This window comes from Sinocyclocheilus rhinocerous, unplaced genomic scaffold (assembly GCF_001515625.1).
Source record: "Sinocyclocheilus rhinocerous isolate Xijiao unplaced genomic scaffold, SAMN03320098_v1.1 scaffold697, whole genome shotgun sequence".
NCBI lineage: Eukaryota > Metazoa > Chordata > Actinopteri > Cypriniformes > Cyprinidae > Sinocyclocheilus > Sinocyclocheilus rhinocerous.
This window is the reverse complement of record NW_015664033.1, coordinates 389,280-413,098: the sequence shown is the minus strand read 5'-3', so window position 1 is coordinate 413,098 and position 23,819 is coordinate 389,280. Positions and strand designations below refer to the sequence as shown.

The 23,819-nt window shown below is 38.2% G+C and overlaps 3 protein-coding genes and 1 pseudogene across 4 annotated transcripts in view; 3 read left to right on the top strand and 1 right to left on the bottom strand.

Annotated features, from left to right (window-relative positions):
• LOC107729421 (proline-rich protein 12-like) overlaps window positions 1-8,921 on the top strand; it is a 23,911-nt gene extending 14,990 nt beyond the window's left edge. Inside the window, exons 9-17 of the mRNA XM_016539909.1 lie at window positions 8-184; window positions 1,192-1,308; window positions 1,429-1,562; window positions 2,186-2,808; window positions 4,106-4,225; window positions 5,649-5,746; window positions 5,869-6,000; window positions 6,942-7,037; window positions 7,128-8,921. Of these exons, the coding sequence (XP_016395395.1) occupies window positions 8-184; window positions 1,192-1,308; window positions 1,429-1,562; window positions 2,186-2,808; window positions 4,106-4,225; window positions 5,649-5,746; window positions 5,869-6,000; window positions 6,942-7,037; window positions 7,128-7,265 (1,635 nt within the window). The 3' untranslated portion in view covers window positions 7,266-8,921. The remainder of the gene's footprint in view (window positions 1-7; window positions 185-1,191; window positions 1,309-1,428; window positions 1,563-2,185; window positions 2,809-4,105; window positions 4,226-5,648; window positions 5,747-5,868; window positions 6,001-6,941; window positions 7,038-7,127) is intronic.
• On the bottom strand, window positions 8,320-18,911 carry LOC107729458 (synembryn-A-like; annotated as a pseudogene).
• Window positions 18,912-19,349: 438 nt separating this feature from the next.
• Window positions 19,350-20,646, top strand: LOC107729420 (insulin-like). The gene is made up of 3 exons (XM_016539908.1): window positions 19,350-19,705; window positions 19,802-19,856; window positions 20,412-20,646. Exons 1-3 carry the CDS (start codon window positions 19,376-19,378, stop codon window positions 20,576-20,578), a joined length of 552 nt encoding a protein of 183 aa, XP_016395394.1. The 5' UTR covers window positions 19,350-19,375; the 3' UTR covers window positions 20,579-20,646.
• Window positions 20,647-21,401: 755 nt separating this feature from the next.
• Window positions 21,402-23,819, top strand: part of LOC107729496 (splicing factor, arginine/serine-rich 19-like) — a 15,172-nt gene continuing 12,754 nt past the window's right edge. For both annotated transcript variants that reach the window (XM_016540030.1, XM_016540029.1), the window contains exons 1-4: window positions 21,402-21,580; window positions 22,122-22,175; window positions 22,312-22,434; window positions 22,573-22,649. In XM_016540030.1, the coding sequence (XP_016395516.1) occupies window positions 21,575-21,580; window positions 22,122-22,175; window positions 22,312-22,434; window positions 22,573-22,649 (260 nt within the window). In that variant the 5' untranslated portion in view covers window positions 21,402-21,574. The remainder of the gene's footprint in view (window positions 21,581-22,121; window positions 22,176-22,311; window positions 22,435-22,572; window positions 22,650-23,819) is intronic.

The window sequence follows — 23,819 nt, the reverse complement described above, 5'->3', positions numbered from 1 at the left end:
CTCACCCCCCACCCCCGAAGATGCCCCAACGCCTCAGATCACTTCACTGCACCTGGCTAAGAAACAGTCCAACGCGTCGCTCGCCGGAGAGAGTGAGGATGATGACAGTGAGAGTGGGGGGGAGGGGATCTTCAGAGAGAGGGATGAATTTGTGGTGCGCACTGAAGATATTGGTACTCTTAAGGTAAAAATCCCCCTGTTTTTATTATTTTATTTTTTTTAAGTAGTATTCTATGAGTAGAATTAATATGTAGATTTTTGCAGGGATAGTTCACCCAAAAATGATAATTCTGTCATTGCTCACCTTCATGTCATTTTAGTCTTATATGACTCAATTTCTTCTGTGGAACATACAAGAAGATAATTTGAAGAATGCTGGTAACCAAACAGTTTCGATTCCCTTTGATTTCTATATTATAGTCCAAAATTCTAATGGAAGGCAAAGGGAACCAAAACTCTTTGGTTACCAACATTCTTTAAATTGTCTTATTTTGCGTTACGCATAAGAAAGAATGTCATACATGGAACCACATGAAGGTGAGTAATGGATGACAGAATTATAATTTTTGGATGCACTACCCTTTTAATAATTGAAGTCGCAATTAAACGGAAATAGCGACAGATCTTTTCTTCCATAGTGCAACGTACATACAAGTGAAACAGATTGACAGAAAAGAAAAAAATTATGGCAGGGACTTTATTCTGTCTATGTCAGGGGTCTACAACCCTGCTTCTGGAGAGCTACTGTCCAGCAGAGTTCAGCTCCAACCTCAATCAAATACACCTGAACCTGCTAATCAAATTGTTCAGGGTTACTCGAAAATTATAGACAGGCGTGTTGAAACATGGTTGGAGCTGAGGTCTGCAGAACGGTAGCTCTCCAGGAGCAGGGTTGGAGATCAATGGTTTGTCGCTTGTTTGAATTCTGAGATGTAGGTGTTACAGTGAAAAATTCACGCTTAGATTTGATTGTGGAAGGGCAGGGTTTAAGCAGAATAAATGATTGGAAAAATCTGGTATACATCACCAGTCTGTTGTTTCTGTAGAAGGTCCAGTTGTGTCAAAAAATGAAGCATGTGCATGGATGAATCGTTCGCAATAAGATCCACAACATGCATTTACAAAATAGATGAATGAATTTTTATTTAATGCCAATTTAACTAGATGCTCAATTCACATGGCTTTTCTCAGCTGGCGCTGCAGACCGGACGAGAGCCTCCTCCAATCTGGAGGGTCCAGAAAGCTCTGCTGCAGAAGTTTGCTCCTGAAATCAAAGATGGACAGCGGCAGTTTTGTGCTACAAGTAATGTGAGTGTGTTTTTGTATTTGGTAAGAATTAATATCATGCATTGGATGGCTTGCATGAAATTGTAACACTACACCACCTCCTTAAACTCATGCTATCTGTCCTCTGTCACTCTTTGGCAGTATTTGGGCTACTTTGGAGATGCAAAGATGCGTTATCAGCGTTTATATGTCAAATTCTTGGAGAATGTGAATAAAAAGGATTATGTCCGAGTGTGCTCGCGGAAACCCTGGCATCGGCCCAGTCTCACACTGAGGTAATTTCACCCTAAATGCACTTCTGGAGCTACTGTGGTCCTCAGGTCCTGTGCTATATTGCCGTTAATACAGTAGTTACTGTCAATCAAAGAGTTCTGTGATCATTTACTCACCCTCATGCTTTTAAAACCTAAATGCTGTTGCTTTTTCAGTGGAGCGCAGAATTTTTGAAGAATCTTCAAACAGCTTGTTTCATAAAACGGTTCACAGTGTGTCAAAAATTAAAACAAGAAAACAAAACACTAAAAAAGCACCAGAAATGTAGTCCATCTGCATAAGCGATATTCAAAGTCACCTGCATTCATACAATAGGTTTGTGTGAGAAAGCAGCACAATCTAAGTATTTATTCATTAATAATCTTTCAACTGCTTGCAGCTCTGTAATAAAATACTGACATTGTGATAATTGATCTTGAGATATGCGAAAGCTAAGGACATTTGATGTCCAACCTGTGGCTTAGACTTAAAGCATAACAGAATTTGTTTTCCACAGAAAAAAACAGTATACAGGTTTAAAATTTTACGAGGCTGAGTAAATAATGAGGAATTTTAATTTCAGGTGAACTGTCAATTTTATCAGTATATTGTCGTTGCTAAGATGAATGTCTTTCCTTTCTACCAGACGCCAGTCACTTCCTAAGCCACAACCTGTACGTAGCTTGACTCCACCTCGCATGGAACGAGAGGATAGAGAGAAAGAGAGAGAGAGACAACGGGAACAAAGGGAAAAAGAAAAGGAGAAAGAGAGAGAAAGAGAAAAGGAAAGGGAGCGAGAACGAGAGAGGGAACAGATCGAGAAATCTAGGAGAGAAAAGGAGAGAGAACTTGAAAAGCAAAAAGGGAGGGAGAAACAAAAAGAAAGGGAAAGAGAGAAGGAAAGGGAAAAACAAAGAGAGAAAGAAAAGGAAAAGGAAAAACAAAAGGAGAGAGAGAGGCAAAGAGAAAAGGAGAAAGAGAAGGACAGGGAAAAACAACGAGAGAAGGAGAGGGAGAAAGAGCGAGAGAAGGAAAAGAAGCTCCAAGAGCGACAAACTCAAGAGAAGCTGGAGAGGAGAACGGCCGTTGTGGAGCGCGGGAGGGTCAAAGAGGAGAAAAGAGATGGAGAGAAGAGGGTCGACAGGACGAGGAGCAGACCTGTGAAAGTAAAGGCAGAACCTCCACCTAAAAAGAGGAAGAAGTGGCTTAAAGAAATGCCCTCTTCATCTGATTCAGTCTCCTCCCCTGACCCGCCCAGTGAGGAGGAAGGTGCATATGGCTTGGTTATGTGTGTGCAATATACTTTGTGTGTGGTTTTGCAATATTATGCAAAGCTATCATCAGCTTCATTCAGTGTAACTTCAGTTTGGGGTAGCAAGATTTTTAAATGTTTTCGAAAGAAGTTTCGGTAACACTTTCTCCCTTATAATGTATTATAAATACAGGCTTCATAGAAAGTGTTACCGAAGTTTCTTATCCATTTATTTGATCACAAATACAGAAAAAACATTAATAATATGAATCGTTGCATGTAAAAAAAAAAGTATTGTAATATATTTTCAAATGTAATCTATTTGTGTGATGGCAAAGCTGAATTTTCAGCATTTTCCTTCAAAAAGATTGTTGGTGCTCAAAAGACATTTCTTGATATTTTTGTGGAAACCATGCTAATTTTTTTTCAAGATTTTTGATGAATAGAAGGTAAAAAAAAGTAACTGTCACAACACTGCCACATTTGAAAATGTATTACATCCTCGCTGAATAAAAGAATTCTGTTCTTTCAAAAAAATTTAAATAAAATCTTACGGACCACAAACTTCTGAATGGTGGTACCATAGTTTGAAGTCCTGTGTTAAAACCATGATTTGTAAATATGATAATCTTTCAGTACCACTATATATATATATATATATTACTTTAGGGCTGCATGATTAATCGAATGCGATTGTTATGCGCATTTTGTTAGTAAAGTTGGTTCTGTAATCAGCAGTAAATCGTGTGTTTATTAGTCACGTTGAATCAATAAAGGCAGTTAAATCTTCTGTTTATCCAGCTACCGCTATAGGCGTTTCCTGGGTTTCTTCTGCAAGGCGTATTTGGAGTTTCAGCGCGAGAGCGCCCTCTGTCCTTTGGATGGAGATTTACTGCTGATCACAGAACCGTGCTTTACTGAAAGATATGCATGACAATAGCAGCTTCTGTCGAATCGCGATTTCGATTCCATTTTGATTTATCGTGCAGCCCTACTTTTTAGTACCATTCAGTATTTTACAGTAGTTCCAACACAGTATTTCTATATAAGGTTTGTCATGGCACTCAAAAAAACTCAAAACCTGCATACTAGTAACGGCAAACTACTGTTCAATTTTACATATTGTAAAAATTGTATTGCTACAACCTGTCTATAAACCAGCACACTGTATGAGATGATGGACACTGAATTTAGTTCATTTTGCATTTCTTGTTTCGTGGAGCCAAAACTAAGTTGTTGAAGTGTGTGTGAGAGTACTGTATTTTCTGGTGTGTGCCTTCTGTTTTTTCATGTGTTTTGCATCTGTATCCTCAGTATCCACACGGAGTGGGATGAACAGTCGGGCCATGAGAGAGATGTTCCGCAGTTATGTAGAGATGCTGGTCAGCACTGCTCTGGACCCGGACATGATCCAAGCTCTTGAGGACACCAACGGTGAGCGCACATCGTTAGGTTAAACACAAAGTGCATGTACGGAGGATAAGGGAGAGAAGGATGGAGAGAATAATGAAAGGAGTTTAATAAAGCAAAGGAGGCTGGAAGAATAATGACAAGCAAAAGATGCTTATGCCCCATTCACACGGGGCGTCAGCGTCAACGCCTCTCGTTTACTTTGAATGGAGTGACGTCAAGCGTTGGCGAAATGAATTGTGGGTCCGTCGCGTCGCGTTGGGTCCGTTGCTCGTGGCAGAAGTTGAAAACTTTTCAACTTTTCAAGCGCCAACGCAGGCGTCAGCCAATCAGATGACCTTATGCAAATACCCTAGCGCAGACGCTAGCCAATCGCGTTCATGCAACACCAGAAGACTAATGTGATTGACTGTTGTCACTATGACGGTCGCGGCAGCACCAAGCTTCAGAAACGCCCTCCGTCAAGCGAATGGGGCGTTAGAAAGGAGGAGTGGAATGTTACAGTGACTAATGAAGGCTGTTAATTTAAGTTTAATTAAATTAGGTTTTTAGGCCACTGATGTCATCTTTCCAAGCCTAAATGCAAAGATATCTGAAAAACTAACAAATTGTATCAGTGATTAAACCTGTGCCTATAGATACAGTTGCAAAAATCATCTAACACTATTTTAAACAGCAGTTTGCTAATTCTTTTGCTAGTTAAATCTTACTGTTCAAAAGTTACAATTTTTTGGAGAAATTAATACTTTTATTCAGCAAAAATGCAGCTAATTGATCAAAAGTAAATGTTATATAGTTATACTGCTGCTGCAAGCAAGTACAGGAACTTGCTACTGCCAATGTATACGGTGATACGGTGCCATGAGTATTTAAGACATACTGCTGCTGCACAAATAGCATATAAAATAACCCGTAGCAGATCTATACAGGTGGAGCTGGGGAAGGTGGAGGGTTTCAGAGAAACTCTGAAAGCGCAATGCAGGAATCTCAAGTGCCGTGAGTATTTAAGACATGCTGCTGCTGCACAAATAGCATATAAAATAACCCGTAGCAGATCTATACAGGTGGAGCTGGGGAAGGTGGAGGGTTTCAGAGAAACTCTGAAAGCGCAATGCAGGAATCTCAAGTGAATGCTAGCCAGCCATATAAATGCAAGGCAGTAAGCTCATTGGCTGCATATGCAGCATGAACCAATCAGCTTGTGCCAAGTCGTGAATATCATCAGTTACGTTAACAACCCGTCAGCCTGCGCCTTCTAGAGTTTCATGACTGAACTATATATTTAAGTTATTTATCACATTGCAGGACCATTTAAAATGAACTAGTGAAAAACGTAAGATGCATATATTCTATAATCATTTAAACATGAATCTTAAGTAATGGTGTTTTTTAATTTAATTACTCAATACCAGTGCATTACCACTGGCTCTTCCCCTTTTGTCCTCAGATGAGCTTTATCTCCCACCCATGAGAAAGATTGACAGTATCCTCAACGAACAGAAACGAAGGCTGTTAAGAAGGGTCAACATGAGTGTACAGCATCAGGTGACACTGGCTTTCAGTGATACACAAATGCATTCCTCTGGAGTACTCTAGACGTCTTGATTTGTGTTTTCTGAGGAACATGTCTGGCAGTCTCTCACTCTCCTTCCTTTCCCATTCTGTAGGAGGCACTGCACATGTTCCCTCAAATGACAGCAGACCCCCTAGACTCTGGAGCGGTTAAAGTGCACCTGGGTGGAGAGAGTTACAACCGCAAAACCCTCAACAGAGTCAAAAGGAGCCTTCCCAAACAGCAGGCATGTTGTATACACAATTGTTTCTCACATAATTAAGCCATTTAGTAAGAAACCGCAAGAAGTATTTGGGCACTTTAGTCATACCTAAAAATATTAATGTTGTTGAATTAAAGGGGTATAACGATGCATCAATCAAATGATATATCAATGCAGTGCATAAAAATCTCTATATATTTTTATAAATGAATAAGATACACTAGATGACTTGTTTGACTGTGAAACTATGGTTGCATTTTTGAGTTAATAAAAATGTAACTGGTTGTGTAAAATAATATCGGTGTATCAATCATAGACCCCTAAATCTAATCAAATTGTAATTGTATCGCAGCATGTTTTGAGATATCGGCAAATATTGTATTGCTGGGTAAGAGAATTGATTTCAAATTGTATCATGACGAAACTTTACTTCCTCTATTGCATTAAATGACAAAATAAAAAACAACAGTCATTTATTTTAAAGAAATGAGAGTACAAGCTCAATTTTAATTTTTTTTCTCTCTTTTAAATCATGGTTTTTAAATGTTAGTTGATTAAATGTCATTGTTGTGATGAATTAAACCTGTGATTTCTGGACCATTTGATTAAGTATCATTGCAAAAATGGCTAAAAAGCACCATTTGTTTGCAGATGCCAATTGATTTGATGTTTTGTTATATAATGCAATGAAGATATTTTGAAAAATGTTTTAAATATTTTTGTCCCTATAATAAAAGTCAGTTGCGTCCAGAACAACATTGGACCCCTTTGACTTTCCTTTTCATTTTTCAGAATATGTTCTTTTGTTTTCCAAACATGAAAGAAAGTCATACAGGTTATTTGGTGAACTGCCCCTTTAAGTGTCCAAAAGCTTTTTGTGGTCATTGAATTCCAATAATACATCTGTCTTGAAATCTCTGAGCTCTCTTTCTTCACTTGTAAGCCCATCTCTCTCTGCTTGCCAGGACCTGAAGCTGTCAACAGAGACTTGTCGAATATACAGTCTCTATCACTCTCTCCATCACTACAAATATCACACATTTCTGCACTGTAAAAAAGAGGTATGAGGAAATATGAGCTTATTTGAGAAATGCAACACTGTATCCGTGTATTAGCCTTAAAAACCCTCGCCTCTCTTTCTCCCTCCTCAGACGGACAGCATAGAGCAGGCAGCGGAGGAGGATCCAGGTCAGGAGGAGGTGGTTCAGCAGTGCATGGCCAACCAGGGCTGGCTAGAGACTCTGTTCAATTCCTTCATTGAACTGCTGACGCTCAGCACCAAGGCTTAAGATTCAGCTGTCGACGTTCCAAGCACGTCCTATTTGGAGAAGGGAGAAACTCCTCTTTCTCAAACAAAGCCGGTGCACCTCCAGGTTGCAGGAAAATTAGATTTTCCTTTGCAGAATGTGTAAGAGCCACTGGCGGTTTAAGCTGTTGCATTTTAACATAAAAATGTTTTTGTAAAGCTTTCATTCCTCTCTCTTTCATTATGTGTCAGCTCCCTGCAACGGGAGCCACAGGGAGACGGTATGAAAACAAAAAAAAAAAAAGAGCGAGAATGTGTAAAGACAGTTGTCTGCACAGAGACGAATAAAGATAGTGCCAAAGGGAACAGGGTTGAAAACCTCACTGGTCAGCAATGTTTTGGCAGAGGTGAGCTTTGAATGCTATGTTCCATGCACACTCTTATATATAAATATGTATTATGAACAATTATGATTTGTATTATTTATACATTGACATTTATACATGGTTACCTCCCAAAGCTGAGGCGGTTTGCTGTTATTATTTTGAATAATAATGTTCATGTTTTATGAGAGTGTACATGAAATGGGCCACCCGTAACCCCCTATTCTTCCTGTCCCCTAAACTGAAGGACAAGGTGGACAAAAGAGCGGGGTCAAAGCAGTGTGTAGTAAATTTTTTGTCAAAAAATAGAGCAAAAGAAAAATGTATTTAAAATAAAAAAAAAAATCTTTCTGTTCTTTAAAAGAAAATGCTGGAAAAGAGGTGTATTTGTTCGTTTTCTCAAAGAAAACACGACGGTGCAGAGGGATGTAATAGTTTTAAAGTGTGCAAAATGTCTGTGTTTACTGTTTGTTTTTTATCTGCTTGTTGTTTACTATGATAATTATTGTTATTATTATTATTATTATGGAGGTTTGCTTATTTCTCTCTTCTGTAAATATTGTACAGTTGCTTCAGTCTCTCTCTACCTGTCCCTCATCTGTACATGAATCCTCCTGTATTTGACAAACGCAAATAAAAGAAAAGAAAAATGAGTTTATGAAAATGATGCATTTTCACACAAGACTGCCTTGGAAATTTTTTTTTTTCGTTTTATTTGTTCTAGACATACTTGCTGGTATTTTGCACGGGCTTTATACGGGTAGGAATGATATCTTGGAGGGAAATACATTGGAAATCAAGCAGTACAGTCAAAAAATAACCTGCTCTAAATATTGTACTTAGGTTCAAAGTTTACTAACCATTTTGTAAATGAAAACGTTTCTCTGAGGATGTATTTTTATTCAGCGTTCTCGGTGCAGAGCGTTAGATTGATCCATGGCAGTTCTCTTCAAGGTAAACGTTCCACTCCTGCTAGAGCGCGAAAAAAGAACTGCGTTTCCTGTTGTTACCATGGTAACATAGCCATGGCAACACCAGCAGCATTTTCCAGGAGTGTTTGTCTGTCTTTGGTGTGATGGCTGTCTCTCTTTGTCTCTTTCTTTCTCCTTTGCTTCTTAGTAGCTTCCTATTTTACGGTTTCTAGCTCATCGTGACTCACAAGAGTTATTACAAAGAAATGACATTCTCAGCTATTTTGTGTAGCCTACATTATAAATTATTTCTTGCCTGCCTTATTTTTTTTCTTCACACATCATACAGAGCTTCGTTTATTCTGTTTTCTGTCTCAATAGAATTTCCTTTTACATACACCAACTGATTAAATGAAACAATAGATTATTTCCTTATAAGTTACATGATTTTTAGTTGCGCTATTATTAATATTGTTTCAGCGCTATCAGTCATTAGTATAAAATATCTTGCACCTGTCTTTCATTACTGCTCTGTTTCACTATCATCTTCCTCCTCTTCTTCCTCCTCCTCCTGCACAGCGCTGTGCCTCGTCTGGCCACAAAGCGGCGCCATTTTGCCGTCCGTTGTCACTCCCATTGGCTGAATGATTTTGTTCCTGAGCGGGTGTGGTGGAAGGATAATAATGATGAAACAAAAAAATATTAAGGCTGCTGTATATTATAAGGGGATCACCTATTCACTACACATACGTTTTGAACAGAAAATCAGTGATGATTTTACCACATTTCTGGTGGAATATCTCTGACACACACATACCGTGAGAGTTTGTTGAACATATTTATGAGTCTGAGCGCCTCTGCCTCTTTCTCTTCTTCAGTCATTCGTTCCATTGGATCAGGCTGTTCCTCCTCCACCCGTCCCGTCACAGGGTTAATCCTGTCCTTGGCCTGTCTGTACTCCTCCGTGTCTGAGTCAGAGTCACTGGAGTACTGCGGTTGAGGAGAGTGGCCGCGGCCGTTCAAAAGACCCCGTGCTGCCAGCAGCCCCGCTGCATTACCGTAACCAGTGTACTTCACAAACCTGCTCACTGGGAGAGAAAGAGTTCATGAATACCATACCGACAACACTGTTTTAAATGTCACAGAAAGGTGTATTGTGAATAGAGTACTGCAGTGATGACATTTTTGTAGGCCAAAACCCGGAAATGAATTAGCATTTTATCACTTCTGGTTCCATTGTCATGAAGGCAATGGGCCTGAAATATTTCTCAAGATCTTTTAATGTTTTTACGGGGGCCTAATGGTTAGAGAGTTGGACTTGTAACCCGAAGGCTGCGGGTTCAAGTCTCAGGTCCAGCAGGAATTGTAGGTGGGGGGAGTGAATAACCAGCGCTCTCTTCCACCCTCAATACCACGACTGAGATGAGACCTTTGAGCAAGGCACCGAACCCCCAACTGCTCCCCGGGCGCTGCAGCAATATGGCTGCCCACTGCTCCGGGTGTGTGTTCACTTGGATGGGTTAAATGCAGAGCACAAATTCCGAGTATGGGTCGCCACACGTTACTTCACTTTTTAATGATCTACAATACATCAGTAATACCCCTTGTGATTTTTTAAAAGCAGTTGCTAGCATGTGGCTAAATGGAACTACAGAGGTTGTGAAAGTGAAAGTGACGTGACATGTGGCCAAGTATGGTTACCCATACTAGGAATTAGTGCTCTGCATTTATCCCATCCTAAGTGAACACACACCCGGAGCAGTGGAGGACAGGGACATTAAACATCATCACAACCAAATGGACATCACAGGTTCATCTACTCACTAGTCTGCTTTTACAGCCTTAGTGTATTTATAATAGCAATCTTGCAAACTATTTTAACTCAGACTTTAAGGAAAAATGTTTTTAAATAAAGATTGAAAGAGTTTTCCAAAACAGTGGTGGTGACATTAATGTCATGCAACCTTGGTGTAGTTTGTATATAGGCTACATTTAGCTTTTACTTCTGGCGATTGTATTTAGGCTTTAAAATGCATAAAAGCTGTGTTCATTTGTGTCGATTATCATGATGAACAAAACATGTAAGAATCATAAAAAGAGCTTATTTTCTGCAATAAACCACTTGAAAAATCATGTTTGGTTTTTGTCAAGGGTAGCAGGGTGCTGTTAACCTCTGGGTTGGCCTACAAAAATACTTCACCCCAGCAGCACTTGCATATTCATACCATGATACATGAATATGACAATCATTCGGTATCATGGTATGTATAAAGTATGAATGTCAGTGCACTTTACATGATTCAGTAGATGCATCTATGTACCATTTTCTTTACAGAGCACAAAGAGAAGCTCAGCCGCACAGTGTTTGATATCAGTGTCGACATGGGTCATTAGTCGCACTAGTTTGCTCCTCAGTGTGTTCCCCTGTTCAGGCCTTATCTCAGCGTCTCTCAGTGGAGGCAGGATCTGTTCAAAAATAGCACAGGATCAGGCTCCTGGTGCACAGCCATGAGAATAACAAGTATATGTTGAGTCAAACTTAATGTTTCAAGTTTATAGAGTGCTCCAAAAGTAACACCTATACTCACACCAAGGATGATAACTATAAGGATAACAATAACTATAAAGTTTTTAGTAATCGTTCTAATTCTATGAGTCCATACCACAGCTATAACGATAACGGCACAGAGGGAAAATGTAGTTAAAATCACTTTCAGAATGAATTATCCAGCTGATATATAATAAAAACCTTGACAGCCAAACAGACAACATAACTGCAGCATGTTCTTAGTTGAACGCTAATGTAATTATTGCTATAGTTATCTTTATAGTTATCGTTCTTGGTTTGAACAGTTTAAAACACTGAAATGGTGAAAATGTTTTAAAAAAGGTATTTTGAGGTATTGTACCTGCTGTCTGAGATAGTGCCTAGTTTCCCTGTGTGCTTTGCTGCTCTCAGTCAACAGGTTTAACACTGGAGCCAACTTTTCCTTCAGCTTATAGCCCTGTATAATTCACATTTAAAGACATTACATTTTATAATGAAATACATTGTACAAATGCAAAATACTTAGGCATATAAGTCTTATATATAATAAGAAGACAAACCTCTGGACTTTTAAAAGGCATAGTTCATTTAAAAATTAAAATTCAGTTTTCATTGTTGTTCCAAACCTGTGGACATCCTTTCTTCTGTGGAACACAAAAGAGAATATTTTGAAGAGTGTTGGTAACCAAACAGTTTTGGTTAACATTGACGTCCAGTGTATGGACAAAAACATTTCTCAAAATATCTTCTTATATGTTCCAAGGAAGAAAAAGTTAGATTTGGAACAACATGAAGGTGTGTAAATGATGACAGAATTTTCATTTTGGGGTGAACTAACTCTTTAACATGCATGTCATGGAAACTGAACCCCAGTCTATAAGGTCCCTGGAAATCAAACCCTTAACTTTGGCCTTACAAGTGCCATGTTCTTGAGCTACAGGAACACTAGACAGTTCAGAGCGCTCTTTCTCACTCTGTCCAGTCTCTTCTCCATGAAGAGCAGCAGAGTGTGAACGCAGTCCATGTTGACTCCGCCGGACTCCTTCGAACCTTCAGACAGGCGAACAGATAGCAGAACATCCAGGCACTGCAGAGGGAGCGCTGAGAGCACATTCACTGTGTGTCTGTGGATATTCAGCACAGAAGTGTTATAGAGATCAATAGGACGAGACCTCTCAAGACTCACAGTGGTTTGATTCTTACTCTCACCCTTGCAGCTCCTCTTTTCTATCCTCTCCCTCACAGGGCACAAGCAGACAGTGACGCAGGACTGCAGCTAGGTGACGATACAAATCTGCAGCCTCCTGTGGCAGAAGGAGAACCAAAACATTGACAGTAAAATGAATTTCTTAACAGAGGCCTGTCCTGTTATGGTATGTTTTGGTTCTCCTTCTATACATACACTCATATGTATGTGTGTGTGTGTGTGTGTGTGTGTGAGATCAAATTAAGAATTATTTTCCATGACTTATTCATTCATTCATTCATTCATTCATTAAATCCACCTCATGTCAGGTAAATTTAGGCCACATTGTACGAATTCATTCCCAGTGTTGGCGAGTAACTAGTTACATGTAACAGAATTATGTAATTTAATTACAAAATAAATGTAATTGTAAAAAATGTGTAATTAAATTACAGTAACTTATGAACGATTACAAAGGGGGGTGCATCTGAATATTTTCACACACATACAGATTTGATTGATTTATTTCCCAAATTGCATTGACTGCTCTAAAATATGAGACACCAATGTTTCAGGAGTTTAGGACACAGAAGAGGGCACATGCTTATTTGATAACTGCTTTATTTCCTATTTGGGCTTGTGTATATGCTTTATTTTTTTAATTAACTGTTTTTTTCCCCCCAAGGCATTGTTAGATGCCTGATTATTTGCAAAGCAAAGATTTGATTTCAAAAACAGTATCATAGCTATTAAACTAAATTTTGTTATGATTTTAAATCTGCATTTAACCTCCGAATGACATCAAAGTAAAGAGAGGTGCTAAAGCCTGATTTTGTGGTGGCTGTGCTTTAAAATTAAATTATTATAATATTAATTCAAGTGATGAAGGATTTTGAAAGTCTGACAATAATCAGTGTTGAGTGCTACTGTAAGGTTAACCCTGTCTGCTTTAAATTTTTTAAAATGGTTAACAGTTTAGAAAAATGTAGAAAGAAAGAAAATGTTTGAATTTTGAAAAGTAATCTAAAAGTAATCATTTACATTACATTAACAAAGTAATTGAAATACTTATTACATTTGAAATAGGGTAACTTGTCATCTGTAACCTACTACATTTCCAAAGTAACCTTCCCAACACTCATTTTGGTTTTTTTAAATTGTGGCCACGAATCATGAAAATCTTGTTTTTATCTCCCTGCATGACATGTACAGGGCTCTGTGCTTTTCATGTTTAACTAACAGTTTTATTGACACCATCCTCCAGAAAGTGATATCATTTTTGGGGTTGGAACACAGCATCAGTTAGTATTAGCATTCGATTAATATGTGATGATATGTGAAGTTTTGTGCTGTTTGATGGTTTGTTCAATTCCATTCTGTTCATAAAAAAATTACAGTTATCTTTATGTTTGATCATCCGTAATATAGAAATTTCAGAAAAAGGTTAAAAATATATCAAAATAAACAATGGCTTAGCTCCTTAGCTCTTTATGTCCATCTTGTTAATAATTCTGTAATTCTGTAACACTGTGTAAATAGAGTTAATGATGGAATGACCCAGCTGCGGTCATTAGGGGTTAAAGAAAAGCAGCATTTACCTCATCTACTTCCTGTCTGTGCACACTGTAGGTAATGCTGAACAGGGTCTTGAGAATCTCAAGGGCGTGCTGAGTCACCTCCTTACACACAGGGGGTGCTGTGAGGTCAGTCAGCACCTCATGCGTTTCACCCCAGCACACTTCCAAACACTGTTCCAGAGCAGCAGTCAGCATGGACACGCCACGCTCCTGACAGGAAGAGCACACAGAATGAGTCTCTGAAATGCCCACAGAAAAGACACAGGCAGTTTTGTGTTCTCCTAACACTTTCCTTTTTGTGACCTTGATGACTAGGTGGTCTACACACTGATACTGCAGGGGTCCTCTAACTGTTGTTTTATTTCAAATGAATTGTTTTATAAAATTTGCATTCTACAAAAATATAAGTAAATTTCAAACGGAATTAAAGTTAAAAGATAAAGTTCAGCTAAACGTTTCATTGTTTCAACACTTTAGAATACGGTTCCGTTGTTAATGAATAACTACACAGGAACAAATGACTAATGCACTATTAACACTGAAGTAACTACTAGTACCTAACAAGAAACTCTGATTAATGATTTAGTAAGTAATAGTGCTCAGTTGAAACTGGTAGTTCACTATTAGCTAATCAATAACTATGCCTACTATTTTTTCATATATCCTGGAGAACTACTAAGAACTACTGTATACATGTTCATAATGAATGTGAATTGTGCATAATGTATAATTAATTCTAAATTGAAGATCATGGTAACCCACTAGTAATGACTCAAGTATTACCAAATCTTACTAAAGGAACTACTGATTACTTGGATCAGTATTCTAAAGTGAAATTCTACAGTAACCCACTAATAATGATTTAAGTGTTACCAAATCTAGCCAAATGAATACTTTACAGAACCCTCAAAAGCTTACAATGATTTCAGTCATTACTAAAGAGTTATCATGATCTTCACTTTGGAATACTGATCCAAATAATTTGTAATTCCTTCTGAAGAATTTGGTAGTACTTGAGTCATTACTAGTGGGTTACCGTGACCTTCACTTTAGAATTAATTATACATTATGTATTATCCAATTATGAACCTGTATACAGTAGTTCTTAGTAGTTCTGGGAGGTGTGAAAAAATAGTAGTTACTGATTAGTTAATAGTGAACTACCACATTCGACTAAGCACTATTACTTAATAATTCAATAATCAGAGTTTCTTGTTACTGATTAGTTAATAGTGAACTACCACATTCGACTAAGCACTATTACTTAATAATTCAATAATCAGTTTCTTGTTAGATACTAGTAGTTACTAGAGTGCTAATATTGCATTACTCATGTGTTCTTGTTTAGTTATTCATTAATGATGGAAAAGTATTCTAAGGTGTTACCAAAAAATTGAATGGGGAGTCCCGGCTCCATCTTTCTGTCCACCAAGCGTTCATTAGCCTGAAAAAATGTGTACTCCAACAATCCAATAAACTTTGAAAAATGTATTTTTACAGTGTATGTATCACTAACAATACCTAATTCCATATTTGTATCATTGATTGTTACCTGGCGGAGCTCTATCCTAAGCTCAGGCCGTAAAGCAGTCAACAGAAAGAGAAGTCGCAGTTCATAAAACTGACCACTTGGAGGTGAGGAGGAATGTATTCCATCTTTAAGTCTCTCTGACAGGCCATGGAGCAACCTGGTGAAGAAAACAAAGCGCAAGAGAATGAGAGAGAGTGAGTTTTCTATAATGATATTGAAATATTTATTGACACCGTACTTGGCAAATACTTCACATGTAACAATTTGAGCCACACCTCAGGATGCTGGCTCTCTCTTGTGCTTTCGGGCTATTGTAGATTACATTGCACAGGGCCTTCATCGCCTCAATCCTCCAGACCTCTCCATCATCATACTCCTCCTCCCCCTCCTCATTCTTCTCTCCTCTAGCATCCCTCTTTCCTCTTGTCAACAGCCCACAGACCCCATCTTTCCTCACGTTTTCTTCATGGCGGTCGTTTTGTGTTTTTCTCCCAATATTACAGTTAGATGTCACATTCACAGGGTTGAACTGCAAGCCTCCTTAACTGACCAAAGGTTTAGCACAGGCTGCAGAGACACAGACTGAATCATCTCCCTCCCTGTAACAAGTTGTGTGTTGTGTATTGCTGCCATTATTATCCGGACATGTCTCTGTCTCATTCTCAGGAGTGATGTCACTGTGGGAGGAGCCCCACTCAGCCTCCTCTTCTTCAGGCCAGGTAGGCAGGGCGGAGATGCCCCCAAGTCGAGCAAGAGTTAGAATGGCATTGTCCGTGATCAGGGGTGCCAAGGCCTTTTGATCGCGCGAGATAATTCGCAGAGTTCGCAGACACACCCTCAAAACTCCTGGCTGCAGCCACATGCGAATGAACCAGATCAGAGCTGCAGCAAGCCTCTGGAAGAGACAGAGAGGAAAAAGGTTTTAGCATTGTATTTGATGGGAATATATAATCAAATACAACATGGCCAAACATATGTGGACAAGTTTTCTAATTGTCAATGTAAGGAACTGAAATTCAACTATAATTTTTAACGATAGATAGATAGATAGATAGATAGATGTAATTAACTATTTTGGACCGATTTGAATGTAAGGAACTGAAATTCAACTGTAATTTTTAACTAGGGCCTATAGATAGATAGATGGAACAATAGATAGGAAGGAAGAAAACTCTTCAATTTTGAATTTGGAAAATTAACTGGAATATATGGATGTGGTGCTGGGTTGTGCTTTTGGCCATATTTTATGAACGAAGTTGTAAAGAAAGAAGTTGTTAAAAATTTTTTGGAAAGAAGTTTGACTCACCCTCCGCAGAACAAGATTTGGATTCTCATTCTCATCAGAGTCCAAATCTGAGTCAGAGTCTGGAACATACTCTCTCACTTTATTCCTGCGGAACTGAGTGGAGAAGAACAAACATTCACAAGAGACAAGAGAAAGAGAGGTAAACAAGCAAACAACAAAAAACATAAGCTTTTGCAATAATGAGAGGTGACAGAGGTGAACATACTCTCTCACTTTATTCCTGCGGAACTGAGTGGAGAAGAACAAACATTCACAAGAGACAAGAGAAAGAGAGGTAAACAAGCAAACAACAAAAAACATAAGCTTTTGCAATAATGAGAGGTGACATGGAAAAGAATGAAGTCAGTGTCTGCCCTTCAAACTCAAGATTCAGATTTAAACCATGGTCTGCTTCTTTACATATAAACAACAGAACTTTGAAGTTCACTGAAGACTATTAAAGGCTTTTGGTACAAACCTTCAACACAGAGGAGAGATTACAAAAGCTTTAATTTATAAAAGCTTTATTTTGTGAGCCCGGGCATCATGAAGAGTGTAAAGCCCCGTTCACACCAAGCAAGATAACTATAAAGAAAACGATAAAGATATAATTCTAAAAATCGTTCTCAATATTAAAGAATAGCAGAGTCCACACCACAACTATAACGATAAAGACAAAGAAAAACGATATCGTTGGAATCACTTTCAAAACAATTTTTCTCCAGCTGATGAACGATAAAAAAAAAAAAAGACAGCCAATCAGAATCCATCCTGCTGTAAAGAGCTCGAGAATTTAAAGCGGCAGACGAGCGTGCGCTTAGAATACAGGTGCATCTCAATAAATTAGAATGTCGTGGAAAAGTTCATTTATTTCAGTAATTCAACTCAAATTGTGAAACTCGTGTATTAAATAAATTCAGTGCACACAGACTGAAGTAGTTTCAGTCTTTGGTTCTTTTAATTGTGATGATTTTGGCTCACATTTAACAAAAACCCACCAATTCACAATCTCAACAAATTAGAATACTCCATAAGACCAATAAAAAAACATTTTTTACTGTACATGTACTCAATACTTGATGAGAAGCAATAAATTATCTTTTTGACACACGGCACAATAATTGGTGCTTAGTAACAACAAAATAATGAGCTCAAAAGAGTTTACAGGCACATCCGACACAGACGCTCTGGGTATCGGTATGTACAGGGGCCCCAGGGTGAGATAGACGGGGAGTATATTAGTTTCAGATTACACACCTCTCTTGTTCTTCTTCCCCACAGACGTCTCACTCGCTTCTTTATTTATCTACAGCAAATACCTGCTCTTTTTCTGTAGGTCATGTGAAAGATTTACCTCTTCCAGCTCTCTTTGCTGTTCTCAGTTCAGCCGAGAATAATGAGTATGTGACAAAAAGAGAGAAATCATGATTAAAAACATGCTTGTGAGTATTATATAGCCTACACCAAATGAATGAGATGAGTGTGAAGTGAGGGATAAAGATAAGTGAAGGTGGATGAGTGAGATTTACATTATTAGCTGTGTTAATCCAAGCCATGTGTGCCCTCGGATTGAGGGCAGACAGATAAACACTCAAACATTAGCACAGACTTTAGAATTTACCTTTCTTCTCTCTCTTTCTTCTACATCAAAAAGAAACATTGTGAGTTCTGTGAATACCAAAGGGAGAATTAAAAGGTGAAATATATGAGGCAGCAGGATTTGAAGGCTCTGCAAATGCTAGACATATTAAAACTTCACCACACTGCAGAAATTGTAAAATGACTGGATAAGTAATGAGAGACACCCTTCAGGTTTACCCCAGTTCTGTTGTCATGGAAACTGCTAATATCTGAGTGTTATAGAAGTAGTAGTAGATTCTAACAGTTTTTTTTCTGGCAGTGATCATATTAAGCACAGTATTAACCTTATTATATTTAATTAAAATTCAGCATTGTGCTTGAAATTGTATTTACCTCAGTGTTGTAATCATCCAGATGTATTTGAACATTGTCCTGGTTGCCTTGTTTGATAAACTGAATAATCTTCTCCACGTCCACAGGCATTCTTAATAATTAATAATCAACCAAATATAAAATGTTAACTTTTGTGAAGAATAGAATATTAGAGACACATTCATATTCCTGCACTTACCCTCTGTGGTTTTAAAAAGCACAGATTTAAAAAATGTGATGAGTTTCCTTGCAAACGGCACGTGTTTAGTGTGTCTCTGTCTTCATATGTTCCTCTTTGTAATCTGACAGGCCTCAGATTTAGCTTTGAGTTTTCCTAAACTAATCCCACCCATCCTCTCACTCATTCACAACACTGCAAATAAAACTCCATGATTGTGCATTTGGTCCTGTCTGTGGGCACAGGTTTGCTGTATATTGTATTCTTTCTTTTTTAATAATGTAAAAATAATACTACTTACTGCAAGAGTTATCCTCAGAACATGAGCTCTAATTAGGGAGAAAGCCAATAGGGCCAGACAATAGGAACCAAAAAAAGCTTGTGCAGCTATGCTGGCATTCAGACAACATTGAGAAAAAGACAGAGGGTTGGAGAGAGAGAAAAAGAGAGAGAGATGAAAGCAGCACCGGTTTATATAAAGCTTAATAGGGGTAATTAAACAAAGAGGGGGTCAGGAAGAGAAAGGCTGAGGTGAGCTGATAGAGGTAATTATTTGTACTGATTGAAGGTGATTAATTGAGGCTAGTTGTTCAGCTCACCGATGGAACCTCATAAAACGCAGAGTCCATTAGAACAGAGAGAGAAAGAGACAATAACCCCAGCACTACTGGGCTGGACGACACTTTCACTCTTGACAGGGCACAATCAACCTTACCAAACAGGAAAGAGTTGCTATTTTGCGTTTCATGATCTGTTAAGTTTTCTCATAAGGAGAATGCACAGATCTGGACTGCTCCTGCTGTCGCTGTGTGCAGGCTCTCTGGTGACCAATAGCGGCGCGTTTGGGAATCGAAGGCTGTGCGGGATTCAGCTCGTGGAAGCGCTGCTGCTCGTCTGTGGTGAAAAGGGCCTCTTCTACTATGGGCTTACATTTCTGCCACAATTCTGCGCAAACTCAGATCGCGCGTGTGCAAAATGCACTTTTGTGCTCTCAAAATATGATCTTTCGCGCGCAGAATTGTGGCAGAAATGTAAGCCCATATTCTACCAGCCTGCCAGGCGTGTCAGAGAGCACACTTTGCGTGAGTCTGGTTACAATTGCATTTCTGTGCGATGCATTCAGTCAACTTTACAGTAAGTGACAGCCTACTGTCTGTCCATTTTTTGTCAAAATTGTTTTGCGTAACAAGCATTAAGAGAACCCATTCGATGCAAACTAAAGTTATTGGGTAAAAAAAAAAACATTCAGTAGGCCTATCACAAATTTGTATATCAATGTGTGTTTTTAAGAGGTTAAGAAGCTATATAATTCAAGAGAGAAGAAAAATAAATGATAACATGAACTATCACTATCACCATTTTTTTCAGAGTAATCTAAAAACATTTTGAGTAATGTTTTTAAAACATACCATATTTATTTAATGCATTTTCATCTATACCCCCCCCCCACCACCACCTAAAAATGTCATTAAATGTCATCTCTTTAGTGTAACAGAGTAGCCTATGATATTTGTCAGAAGTTAATTCAGGTCTTTCCATATGCGTTGTGTAGAAAATGGAAAACTGGTTGATTAATTAATTTAATATCATTATATCATATAATTAATTAATTTGTAACACTGCTCGTCTTTCAACAGGCGTCATGATAAGGAACAGTGTCCCCTTCCTGCGGCAGACTGGAGCAGCTGCTCAGAGTGGAGAGAGAGGGACTGCCAGAAGCACTGTTGCAAAGAGAGGCATTGTAGAGCAGTGCTGTCATTTCTACTGTGACTATTACGACCTGGAGAATTACTGTAACACATAGAGAGTCTGCTGCATGCACTTCACCTGAGTAAATAACTTGCATTATTTAAGTACTGCAGGTCTGGGATAAGGTAGGCCTATTTGGATGATACCAACCCAATTATGAACAGCAGCGAATGAAGGATCACTCGAAATGTTACACAGTGGGCATGTTTATGATTAAAATGTTTGCATATATTAAAAAAGAAATCTGACTGTTTTTGTTTGTGTTGCACAATACAAAGGGTAGGATGTTATAGCAACACCAAGGAGATGGGTTTGATTCCCCGGGAATGCATGAACTGATAAAAATGTATAGGCCTATACCTTCAATGCAACGTAGGCTAATTCATAGTGCATAAAAGTGCATAAAAAATGAAAGCATTATTGAAAACAATACAAATGTTTATGACAAAAAAAGGACACAAAGCAAAATGTTTTCAAGATAGTTTGTGAACTTAATAATGTGAACGGTTAAAACTTTTTATTATGAAAAATTAACCATCATGAAAGTGCCAAACAAAAACCTAGTCATTATTCGGTTACATTTAAAGACCAATTTAAAAACAAATACTGTATTATTAAACTAATAATAGTACTAAATAGCACAATTTCAAAATCACTTGAGTATCAGGCTCAAACAATCACCATATATTAGACCAACAAAAAATCAAGTACATGACATTTATTAATTAATATAAATGCTAATGCAATTTGATCATTTAACCCTAAATTATTATATATATATATATTAATTACAAAGAAATTCCCATTCACGTCTGATTTGCATCGTCACCGCCACAGAAATAGTCTTTGATGAAAAACATCATTTCCCATAAGCCCATGCCGGCAGTTTCACAGAAGGGGAAGCAAAATGTCGGAATCGGATGGGAGGGCCTCTTATTGTGTTCCTTAAAGAAAAATGTTTCGTGCCTCGTTTTAAAGTGAACAAAAACACTGTGGCGGGTTTTAGCAGCTCATCAGCTTTGGGATTCATCAGCCGGCTCATCTCCGCACTATGAAGGTAAACGGCTCTCATAGCTTGTCTCACTTAGCTAGCCAGCTAACCCCTCTGGGCGACAAATTGTAGGCTATAAATTATTGCAAGAAGGTTGCTTAAAATGAAGCACAGATGAGAAAGTCAGCTAGTAATACTCAGTGCATTCAGAATGAGACGTGCAGTATAGTATTGGTGGTTATTAAATGACAGATAACAAGTGAGCACATAGGCGAACACTGCAGTGGAGCACACGTACTAGATAGCATCGTCTCTAGCATCATCTTACATCAGTTTCGTTCACTGCACACGATCAGTGCTGTCACTGGGTCAAGAATCGAAGGCACAGTGTTGAATGTCAATACAGATCAAGCTTTCTCATCAGTTTACTCGAGCAATCAAGTTCCCCTGAGTGCTCTTCGAGTTAAAGGCAGAGATTCAATACAGAAGTAGTTTTCTGCCATCTCTCAGGTATGGTTATCATAACGGGTGAAGCTTTATGATGGCCCAGAGCTGATGTTTCAGATCTAGGTTATTTATTAACAACAGTGTTGTCTGCTATGTGTAGATGGGAACAGATGGACAGGCTGAAAAGGACAAAGGAGAAATTGTTCCAGGCAAGGTAAGTGTCATATCATCTTGTTAGTGTAGGAACAGGTTGGACAGTCACTGTGATCATATATGTATTGTAGATTAAGATTAAGATTCAGCATGCACAGCACTCTCTGCTTAATGTCTTCTGTCTTGTCTTCTTGTAGTCACAATCGGAACAATGTCCTAATGAAGAGGAGGAAGTGGAGTCTAAAGCAGACAGAAGGACAGTTGGCTTAAGATGTTTCCAAGGAAACAGAGAGACCTCGGAGGATGAGCCTAGTGAACTGGTAAAATTATTTAGGCGATTTGCATAAGTTATTAAGTTCAGTCCTGTTACATGCTTTGTCTGTCTGCAATTTACTTGTTTTGAAATCGGTGACCTGAGGTGACCCTTGAATCATTTAATTTTTGTTACACTCTTGTAGGGGGCTGCTGTTGTTACTTCCTCTGAGCCTGTATTTCTTGTGCCTCCGCTCAGCTCACAACCTCAGTACCTGGACTGGTAAGTGCTTAATTCAGCACATACAGTTCAAAATTGAGCATGATGGCACCAAAATTGGACTTAGTTTGCTTTTTATTTACTTTGAGGGATGCGAGTGTTTTGTCTCAGTGATGTACTTGTTGATTGCTTGTTGAAGCGGTGTTTAATTGTCTTTGAAAGGTGCTGGCCTATAAAGGAAAAGCGTAGTACACATTTGATCAAAAGTTTGTTATGACCACAACTGGGTCCATTAGACTGTCAATTCAAGTCAAGTCACCTTTATTTACATAGCGCATTATACAATACAGATTAGTGTTGTCAAAAGCACCGACCATACCAATACCATTCAGTACTGAAATTTTAAAAACATCCATTGTTCACACACTCAACAGATATGACTGTGATTGGCTACAATGATCATCTGCTCAACAGCGCTCAAATGTTAGCGGGAAATGGACGTTTTTAAAATTTCAGTACCGAATGGTATTGTGGTCAGTACTTTTGACAACACTAATACAGAATGTGTCAACGCAGCTTTAAAACAGGAAACAGCTTGTTAAACAGGAAAATAGTGTGTCTATAATGCAGGAGGACTACAGTAAACATTAAATTTTTCCGTTAAAGTCAGTTAATTTTTGATTCAGTGATGTTATCGTCCAGCTCAGTTCAGCTCTCTTCCAATAGTGTCTTTGCAATCAAGCTGACAATATTGCCAGAAATGAATTAATTCCAGGCTGCAACACAAGTCAGATTTATAATTTATTCCTGTGATTTCAAAGCTGAATTTTTAGCATCATTACTCCAGTCACATGATCCTTCAGAAATCATTCTAATATTCTGAAAAAACATTTATAAAAAAGAGAAAAGTTGGGAGGTTGTATCAAAGTATAGCTCAGTAGCTTAGCCTCGTACATATAAGATACATAAATGTATCTTATATGTACTAAGCTACTGAGCTATGCTTTGATTCAACCTTCCAACTTTTCTCTTTTTTTTTTTTTACTTTGGACTGTGTAATATAATTTCAGCTTTATCTTTACAGCATTCAAGATGTTTTTAACATTTCAAAACACATTCTCGTGTTAGCAGACAGATTACACTTTCACATGTGACCAACAATTCCACAACAAATATAAAATATCATAATGAAATATTATCAAAATATTCAACTGACGGAGTTGACACATCTGA